The 11,177-nt window shown below is 31.7% G+C and overlaps 1 protein-coding gene across 1 annotated transcript; it reads right to left on the reverse strand.

Moving 5' to 3' along the window:
* Window positions 1-8,491: 8,491 nt before the first annotated feature.
* On the reverse strand, window positions 8,492-9,418 carry LOC18108098 (RING-H2 finger protein ATL78). The gene has a single exon (XM_006370949.3). It carries the CDS (start codon window positions 9,354-9,356, stop codon window positions 8,679-8,681), a length of 678 nt encoding a protein of 225 aa, XP_006371011.2. The 5' UTR covers window positions 9,357-9,418; the 3' UTR covers window positions 8,492-8,678.
* Window positions 9,419-11,177: the final 1,759 nt, after the last annotated feature.

Consider the following 11,177-nt stretch of genomic DNA (forward strand, 5'->3'; position numbering starts at 1 on the left):
AACAGAAACTACTGCAATATCCTTGTGATTAAAGAAGTATGCATCTCATGGTGTAAATAATCATGCAATCCTCTAACAAGAGTTTGCAATTGTGTATTGATTTTGCTTTACAACTATTTTACATGGAATCACCAGGAAAAAAAAAAAGGTGGATTCCAAGCAAAGACTCAATTATCACTTTGGGAATGTATGTCTGATGTAATTCAATGCAATGTCAAAAAGTAATGGTGTAAAATCAGTTCCTTGCTCTCTACTCACCCATACCGTAACCTAATCTTGTCCACTGCCTAAGGAATCGAAAACAGAAGCTATCACCGCAATGCATTTTCCCACATTTGGTAGATCTAGTCATTTATGAGTCACCGAAAGCTTTATTGAGTTGCTGCAGCCTGTATGGTGATGATCAATCATCTATATATATATATATATATATATATATATATATATATATATATACATAGGTTAGAAATGGTGATTTAAGGGATTTTACATCCTAGAAACGGTATGTTTTTACATTTTTTAAAAAATTTGAAAAACATTAAATTTTTTTATTTTTTTCTTTACTTTAAATTAATTTTTTTATATTTTTAGATTATTTTAATATGCTGATATCAAAAATAAATTTTAAAAATAAAAAAATATTATTTCGATGTATTTTCAAGTAAAATATTTTAGAAAATAACCACTATCACAATATCAAACTGACTCTTTATTTTTATATAAAATATAAATAAACAACCCAGAGTCCTATGTATAAGATAGTTAAAGTAAGAATTGAACAATATTTTACCCCATCTTTGTACTAGATGTCATAGTTATAAAATTTAATATGATTAAAGTCTCGGGTTATGAATTTATCGGATCAATTTACAAGTTGATGGGACAATTTAATTTTTAGATCAAATCGCTGCCATTTTGTTTTTAAAATACAATCATGTTTTAGTTATATATAAAAAAAGATTCTAATTCAAAATAAAATCCAATTCAAGTCAGATTTTAGATCAACAGGTAATCAAATTGACCTGTTAGGCAATTAGGTGTTTTATAACTGTTCTTGATAATTTTTGGGACCAGGAAGGAGAGCTGGAAAGTGTGATTAATTGCAAGTTGCGAAGTCCTCCATCTTGTAAGTATCACTCTACTAACAAAGAAGAGGATATATCTCTCTTTTCCGGATCAAGTGAGATTCTTGGCAAAGAGAAGATTTTTGGCGTGCAATTGAGGAGATGAAATAATGTGATGAAGCGAATGCTAGACCTGCTAGAACCAGTATGATCCATCACTTATTGACCTCTTTTTTCTCTTTTCTCCATGAAGTGACAATGTCGAGCAAGCAAAAAAAGTTGAACTATGAAGGCCGTATTTACTTTCTTGACAAAATTCTTTCTGTCAAAAAGGATGGAAATTAATGGCTGATTTGGAAGGTTGTTGCGGTTGTTTTTTAAAGTATTTTTTATATTAAGATGTATTAAAATGATATTTTTTTATTTTTTAAAAATTATTTTTGAGGTTAGCGCATCAAAACGATCGAAAATATATAAAAAAATTATTTTTAACAAAAAAAAAAATATATTTTAAATTTTTTAAAAATATGTATTGAACCGCATTTCACACCACAATACAAATTCACAATTGCATGTGGCAAAGCCACAACTCCCAAGTAGATTTTAATTACAGGCATTGACTACATGGATACAAAAAAAGAAAGCAAGACTAGGCACCTACTTGTCAAGAAATTCAAAAGTCGGTGCAGAAATCTTGTGGTCATGTGTATTATTTAATACATCTAAAAAGACTTGGATGTCATCTCTCCTTTCAAGGTTTTTTTTTTTAAAAAAAAATTTATTATTTAATGATACTTGATTTCAAATTTCTCTTTATAAATTATATTGATATATTTTTTACAAGATTATTATAGTCTCAGTTAAATATCATGATATTTAATTTGTGCTCGATTTTATGAGTGATTATTTTTATTATTATATAATTAAATAAAAAATAATTTTAAAAAACAAAGTTTATAAACCTAGTAGAGTTTATAACTAGTATCACGAATTTGACATGTTAAATAAAGAAATTCAAATCAATTCAATATGTCGACGTCTCAATATTAAAATAACAACATCTTTTTAATTTTTTCTAAAATCAAACCGTCATTTTTATTGTCTTAGAACCCACCTATTCAATTAAATTATATTAAATTAATTTTTATATAATTTAATTTTAATTTATTTTTAAATTACTCGAGCAATAGAAAATCCATTGAAACTAGTTTGTACTATTTGATGAATCCCATAAGTGACAAAAGTCAAACAGTCTAATTAGAAGTGTGGCATCAACATATTAAAATGATTCACAAATACATAAAAAAATTAATTTAATTTTTTTCTTCAAAATTTACTAAAATTCCGGTGCAAACACAGCTCCAAACACGCATGAAAAACAAGTCATTTTCAACTCCGTTTTGGGGTTGCGGTGCTACCCTTTTTCATTAAAATTTGAATTATTTTTCTTGCTTTAAATTAGTATTTTAGTGTTATTGAATCATTTTAATGTACTTATATAAAAAATGAATTTTAAAAAATAAAAATAAATATTATTTTTAAAATAACTTATAAAACTTCTCCCAAACCACCCCAATTAATATTTTTATCCCAAAAACGTGTCAGAATCATCGAAGTAAGAGCAGATCTTTCACAATCAGTGATGACTAGTGGTGAACATACCGCCATGTTAATTTGAAGAAGAGATAGAAAACCACACACCACACCATTTGAAATTCAAGCATTAGTGGTGGAACTGGAGGCAATACTACCCAACAACCGCGAGCCATGATTAAAATATTTCAAACAACAAATAAATCAAATGAAAACTCTCTTTTTTTACTTCAATGTATGCGCAATTAGTAGTATAATTATTAAATCTAGACTCATCTGGGTAAGTTGATTTGATAACTTATTGATTTGAAGAATAATTTTAGTCTTATTTCATTTAAATTAGTTTTGAAATTGACCCAAACAAATTTAAAATGATACTCAACCAAATTAATTTCAAGAATATTTTTGAAATTATTTATTATTTATTTTTTTAATTTCAGTGCAAACACAGCTCCGAACATGCATAAAAAAACATGTTATTTTCAACTTCGTTTTGAGGTTTAAGATTAATTTTAAGAAATATTTTTTAATTATTTTATTAAAAATATTATTATTTTAAAGCTGATATGACATACTAGCAAAGTTAGGTCAGAAATAATAATTATGAGCCATTATGCACCCAATTTTAACGAATCTCTTGTAACCCTAAATAAATGTTATGGCTAGTTGTGTCTAAGAACTATTTGGACCAACTAAAGTTCTCCTTCACACTTCAAACCTAGAGTGGGTTATTTTGTGAGACTTGGTCTTTAATTAGACTCTCTACATTAAGCACATTTACTACTTTGGGTGTTAAATAGAGGGATATCTGCAATACCGAATCACAATAATTATTTTTTAAAATGTTTTTTTATTTAAAAATATATTAAAATATTTATCAGAATGATTTAAAAATATCAAAAAATATTAATTTAAAAAAAAATTTAAAATTTAACAAAATAATAGTTACACCACATAGCCAAACACTCCTTTAAATTCAAAATATAAGATCATCCACCCCATATGGAGAAGGAAAGACCAAGGTCTCATGATCCCATTTTTTGCCTAAAAATAATCTATTTGCTGGCAATTCTTGAATGTGGAAAAGGTTCAAAAAAGCTTTGAGGCAAAAACAAGCAATCACTTGATTTGAAATACCAATAGGAACGTAGTTTGGTAGTGGATTACCAGCTAACAGAGTACAAAATTGATATTTAAAGAGAACCTTCAAAAAATTCAGCGTAATTGATAAGTTGATTTTCAAAAAAAATTTAGCGTAATTAATAAGTTGATTTTCTGCTTACGTTGTAATTCAAGGTTTGGACCCTAAGAACGTACGGAGACAATAAAATAAATGAATATACCAACCAAGCTAAGATGCTTTATGAGAAATCTTATCAAGAATGTAAGTAGTTTTGGAGCTTGAAAGCTGACTCAAGAATATTCTTATTGATAAAAAAACAAAAAAAATTTAGTTACCTTAAGAATATTTTGGAGATTGTGGTATAATATATTTTTATTTGCAGGGTGTGTACTTCTTGTAAGAATCTGGGATAGCCGGAGTTTTACTCGCTCACCTAGACCCACAAAATATGTTTTTTGGAGAATGAGGTTTTTTCGAATAAAAAAAAAATATATTTTCATTTGAAAATATTTGAAAATAATTTTTTTAATTTATTTTAATTTATTTTATATTAGTAAATTAAAAACATTAAAAATATTAATTAAACGTTTTTATAAAGTTACCCTAAATATTTATTTGTAAAAAAAGATTAATAGCATAATCACTCTTGACTAGCATACAACTAAGAAATGCAAGTTTTTTTTTTTTTTTACTATGAATATAATATATATATATTTTTTTGTTAATTGTAAGTGTCCGGACTAGTTTACGCGCACCTCGACTAATCCTTCGAGGCCCTGAAGTTAACGATCATGTAAGCCTATAGTGGCCCTGAAGTGTGTGACACTTGAACTAGTGTCTTCTAAGAAACAAACCCAGAATTTGATCAATTGAACTATATCTTTTAAGATTATAAATATAATATTTTTCATTGATCAAAAGACACGATTATCACTCACCAAATCTCGTCCATTCTAAAAAAAAAGAGATATAAATTGCAAGAACTCATAACTTGAAAGATTGATCTGGACTCGTTGCCATAGTTGGAGGATCGATTTGTACACTGGCCTTACACACGTACACAACTAGTTTTAGCGCCACTATCTTTCGAATTAGGGTTTGGTGAGAGGAGGCCAGGGATTGTGGATTAGTGGTTCAAAATCAAGCGATACTGAATCACTGATTGGCTGGGACTTGATTTAGCTTCAACATCAAAATTTACTTTTGGATTTTCTCTTCGATTGATAAAGATGTTGCCATCACTTTCTCCTACAGGGCTTTGATTTGAGCCCCGATTATCTGCCGCCATGTTAAGGTGTGGGAGTTATCTTGAAGGCTGGTGCCATGTCCATCACAAGTTAAACTCTCATTTTCTAATCCCATGGAGATTCTTCAACATGTTTGGTGACCACACAAAAAAAAGAAAAAACGGCATTTTAAACTCAAAAGAAACGTTGCCATCGTCAATGGCCCCCTTGCATCAGGCTTGTGTAATCACCAGCCTAGTTTACCTTCATGTTTGGATCTCTTAGAATGCGTTTTGTATCGCGTTTTTAAAAAAATAATTTTTTTTTTTAAAATTTAATATGATTTGTATGTGTTGAATCGTTTTGATGTGCTGATATCAAAAATAATTTTTTAAAAATAAAAAAACATCATTGACATGTATTTCGGCACGAAAAGTTATTTAAAAAACAACCGCTATCACATTGCCAAGCACTCTCTTACAATATGTGCGCATGCGTGTGGATGGAGTAGTTTTTACGGTTTTTTTTAAATATTTTTTTTTATAATTTTTAAAAATATATATTTAGTTAAAGTTATTGCGAGATAGTTTTTTGTTTATAAAATAAATAAAAAACTATTTTTTATAAATAAAAAATAAGTTATTTTAACTTTTATAAAATTAAAATTTCAAATGTAATTATGCATGGTTCAGTGTAAAAATAAAAAATATTGGTCGGGACTTGATTTTTTTCTTTGTAGTTAGGCAAAATCAAATTAAAGCTACTGTAATATCTAAAAATATAAGATGTTTTTTATAAAAAAAAAATCATCTTGAAACCATGTTTTTTTTTTATTAGAGGAAACAATAGTTTTATTTGATTAATTTATATGTAATTAAATCAGTTTAATGAGTTTTTGATTTTTTATTTGAGCACATGAGATTTGAAATGAAGAGGGGTCAAGTGAGAAAACAAACTATTTTTTTTAAAGGTGTTGGAGTTAATTCAAATGTTCGATGAGCTTTAAGAAAAGAATTTTTTTTATGAATAAATTAAATAAATAATTTAAATTTGGGTTGAAAATAATAAATTCTTAATACATTAAAACGAATAAGATCATATTGGCATTAATATCAGAATTATATTTATGCAAGTTAGGCATATTGGTGAATTGGGCAAAGTACTGGGCCCATTAAAAGTAAGCCCAGGGCCGTCCCAGGAGATATTCAACACCACTGGGCATAGTTTCAATGAACATGGTTTACTTGATGATCTAGTAACATAATCTTTTTTCATGTTAGTTTTCAAATCGGATTTAACAACTATATATACATGATAAAAACTGTGTTTTTGTTCTGCAAGTAGCGTTTGTGCTTGAGTATTTAACCAGACAGTTGATCAGTTGCAAAAATTATATTTCTTGATCATATGGAGTTGGCCAGGTCTCTTGGTATCAAGTCTTTCGAAATCAAGTGAGTTTCATGGGGGTGCTAAATACTGGTGTGGGGAAAGAGGTATTCGAGCACTGAGTCTTGTTTATTGAAGCATAAATTGAGCTTCCCAGTGGTTATTTTGCAAGTTGCCAGACTTTTGAGTGAATGCAGTCCATGTCTGAACCAAGAATTTTCACCAGATATGCACATCTCATGTTGATTAAACTTTTCGTTTAATAACTTCAACTTTAATAACTAATTTGTGAAGAGTTTGGATTTTATCATCTCAAATTCGTTCAAATTTCAAGTTCATAAGAAGTTTTATTAATTATGTGTTAATGAAAATATAAGATCATTCTCGAGAATTCATCAAATAACATGTTTCTTTGACAAGATGAGCGCTTGTCTACAGATTTTTCCCCCTGATCACAATGTTTATTTGCACTTTCTCCCCCTATTCACCAGCTTCCGTTGTCTTTCTTTGTCTGATAGCAAGTTTATAATTTTCTTTGGTGCACACTTTTGAACTGATAGCTGTCCTGAAGCCCCTCTGTGCTTCCTTCTGTGCCCTAAACATAAACATTCAGACTTTTGCTTCCACTCTGGCATGGTTCTTATAATGAGTAGACCGATCCATCTCCATGATGATCTTGAATAAACTACGTTCTTGTGATTGGCTTGACTATCAGGTGTTCGTTTATGTCTACGTTTTTTTCCCGTTTTATTTCCCGTCTTAACTCTGTGAGAAAACGTCTAGAGTGACAAGGTGACTTTATAGACAATGTGTATGTATATATATACAGGAAATCTTTAATCTATATAAAAAATCATATAATATTCAATGACATTTATCTTTTCTAAAAAAGGTGTCTTGAGATGTCCTCTCTACGGCTTGATGATGCACCTTTATGGGCTAAAGATTAGATGATAATGTATCTTCAATAATTTAACAAGGCATCAAGAACGTGGAAGATCTTTGCTTCTTCGATTCTAGGCCTACCTCAAGTTGTAAACCTACCCGATCTTTGTTCCTTGATGGCTTCAAGAGACTCTATACTTCATTTTGTTTTCTCGATATCGAACCTTAAATTTGTTAGAGGCATCTAATTATGAGAATGTTTCAGAAATTTTGTATTCACTGCAATGTGATTGCATTCTCCTTTGCGCTCACCATGTTATAGTTATAAAACTCGATCCAGAAATCAGTTTGAGATTTACTCGGATCACCCTAATCAATAAATCATTAGGTTGATCTACCGAGCCAGACCAGCCGAATCTTCACTAGTCACGGTGCCAATGCCTTGGCTTCTCTTTAGTGTCATTTAAGCATTACAGTCAAATCAAGGACCCACATTCAACATCAATAGCGCATTACATGATTCTTTGCAGCCAGGGAAGAGTGATTTTTCACTCTTCTCTACGAGTCACTTTCATGCTAGTACTATGATACAAAACTCCCCTTTTATTTCATTTGGGAATATGTATTGCATTCATCCTCAGCTTCCATTGATCCTTGAAGCTCCTTTGATTGGATGAACATATTGTTTTACACATTATTGCTATGTTTTTAAGTCTTTTCAAGTGCTCTTACAATGAGGCTGTTTCCCTTGCTGTTGATTGCTTTGAAGTAAAGCTAATGAAAACAATGAGCACTCGTAGTGGGTCAAGATTCTTGGAAAATAATTTGTGCTTGCTTACCATGAATATAGTATGAGGGATTTTCCTTTACTCTTTACACTCCCTCTTGACATTTACTCCTATGTTGAGCTGCTCCTATATGAATATTACTACATATTATACTGCTGCAATACCGTCCTTTGTAGGTCTAGCACTAGCACTAATACTGAGACTTGGCATTCTTTTATTATTAGTAAAGAGAAATCTTTAGCTAATTCACTCACCTTATTGGCCTTCCACATTAAGACAAGGGAGTTTTTCAGTGATTTTCCTTCTCAATTTCCTACAGCCAGCATATTGAACCAGCTAGGTGTTTGAGGGATCCTACATGGTTCCAGGTCCTTCAAGTTCTGTTTTTGGCCTGTAATTCTGATTTAAGAACTACTGTTTAACACATTGTGAGGAAAGAAAAATTGTGCATTATGTTAACAATTTCAAACTGCTAAAAATTTACATGTGTACTGCACTTCTTGTGGATGGTAGCCTATAACCTGTGGCAAATTAAGGCCTTTAAGTATCATCCTTCAAGGGGCAGGGCTAAACATATTATACAATAAAAAGTGAAAAAAAGAAAGGAAAATTCTTAGCTATTTTCCCTGTAATCTCGTATCAAACCTTCAGGTTCTAGGGGCAATATGCTCACAATGGTTTCTTGTACTGGTAGAGAGGTTCCTGATGTGCTAGCCTGGCTACAACCAATAATTTTTTGACATGTCTCTATCAGGCAGTGCCTGCATGTAGGGCAGGATGAGTGGGAGCTAAGCCACTTATCAATGCATTTGACATGGAATCCATGGTGGCACTTAGGAAGAAGCCGCACACGCTCACCAGGAGTGAACTCTGAGAGGCATATTACACACTCTGTGTCAAGGCCAGGCAGGTTCAAGTCACTTGAGTAATTTACCACTGGGAAAGACTTTAATGCTCTTCGATTCACTCCAGTGTTTGCTGACTGAGTCGAGGGGTTCGCAGCAGATTCTGAAGCTGCTATGTTAGAGCACCTTAATGCACACCTAATGATGGAATTGAGCCCCAGTGAGCAAATCAGTGCACACAACAGAACTGAAAGGACCATAACAACATTCGCATCAAAGCTGCTGCCAGTGCCAGTGGAAGGTTCAGATGGCGCACTGTTTCCAGGAGCTGGAGGAGTTGCCGTGTTTGTTGATTGGTAAAGAGGGTTATGTAATAGCAATCTTCTTGAGTAGAAGTCCCCAAGAAAATCTTGAAAGAGTTGAGTAGTTGAAGTAGAAGCAGACATGTTCCGATAGCTTGGACTTTGGAGGGTTGAAGACAGAAATATTTGTAGGTGGTTGCATATTGATGTTATATATATATAGGGAAAGTTGAAAGGATCCAATTTTCCACTTGATCTTTGATATAATATTCACAATTATTACACTAATAAAACTATAATTTCGAATATTCTGAGGGTTTTAGCACGCAACAAGTCATTATCTCTTATTTTTATGTAGGTCTCTGACATGTGGATGCTCCACTGAACCGTTTGTATTTTAATGGTTTTCTTATCAAACTGGGGCCATTCCACTTGCTTCTGTTCAGACAACTACATGTATCAATTTCATTTCAGGAATCAAAACCTCAAAATGCTGTCAGGGACCCAGAAAACTCCAGGAAGGACTCACGAAGGTTCCTTGGCTAAAGGTGACATGAAAAATATGATTTCGAAGTCAATTCAAATGAGCTTTTGTACACTTCTTTATAAGATAGAGGTTCTATTTTTTCAATTTCAATTTGATTCCGGAATTGTTTTGAGTCAGACACAACTCAATTTTGATTGAGCACAAATCAGTTGACAGATATGCAGCTAGTCACTACACTCATTGGTCTCCCTGTAGCAAATTCACTTTGTTTTTCCACCCCCCTTTTGCTTGGCCTTTAGGATCTTAATTAATCCTTTTCAGTGTGCTGAATCAACCTTAGCTAATAGATTAGCTACTGAGTGGTTTGCCTCTCAAATTCTAACTAGCTGCAGTAAACATTCTGTATGAAACCTGCTAATAATAAGTTCATAGTTTTTTCCTTCTCTTTTAGCATAACCTGAGTGATCTGCCTGCATCTCAATAATTATGTAAACCTCCACTAATTGGGAGGACATGACACTCCCAACTGTAAGCCACAACCTTGTGTTCAAGCTCCATTTCACATTGGTAGCATCATGGCTATATTCTTATTATTATACTAACCTCAACATTCTTATATATCTGTTATATATGTTGTCTAGATGGGCTCCTGTGCGTCACCAGCCTTCGAGTATACTTCGACAAGTATCATAAAAGTTAGATTTGGGAATGGTACTAAAGATCCCATGTTTTGTTGGTCTGCAATCTGTGATCTTTTGCCACACAAGTAGGTTGATTGTAATCCAAATTTGTTCTATTTATTAGCTTCTTCATGTGGCTGTAAATTAAAGCAATATTCTTAACTAGATCTTCAACGAATATGTGGTATATAAAAAGTCATGTTAGTGCTTGATGAAAATGTTAAAAATTTGAAGGCTAATGTTAAGGCTAGTGTGAACCTATTTTGCATATTGCATTAAAATGCCAAAAAAGAAGCGACAAAAAAAAAAAAAAAAAAACACAAATTTGCAAAATCTACGTGTCAAAAGATAATCTGAACTGAAAAAGACTGCATGACCCAGGAAGATCCAAGCTAGGCCACAAAGTCACAACTTCTAGTCATACCTTGTTTTGCAAAACCATCAGCCATATGGTTAGTATCGTGCCAAACACGAGAGAAAGATACCGATCCCAAATATGAAGAGAATCTAGATGCAGAACTGTTATTTAACTGATACAATACTTTTAGGATTGATCTTATAGATTTATGTGTAAAACGAGTTGCTCAAGGGGGCCAAGAAAGCAAGTGGGGGAACACTTTTCTCTTTCTTTTAGCTAAATACGCTGGCTTAAAGGATTTCTTTTGATTTTCTTTGTACAAGAAGTACCACTACTATGATCCTTATCTCTTTTACAGTTGAGTTTTTTTTAAATAATATTAAAATTTTAATTTTTAGTTTAAATTTTTGAATTAAGATAATTTTTTAACATCAGAATTT

This window comes from Populus trichocarpa, chromosome 19, assembly GCF_000002775.5.
Source record: "Populus trichocarpa isolate Nisqually-1 chromosome 19, P.trichocarpa_v4.1, whole genome shotgun sequence".
NCBI classification, from domain to species: domain Eukaryota; kingdom Viridiplantae; phylum Streptophyta; class Magnoliopsida; order Malpighiales; family Salicaceae; genus Populus; species Populus trichocarpa.

Excerpts from the sequence above, each read along its gene's own strand:
- LOC18108098 (XM_006370949.3), bottom strand. The coding sequence starts at position 9,356 with ATGTCTGCTTCTACTTCAACTACTCAACTCTTTCAAGATTTTCTTGGG.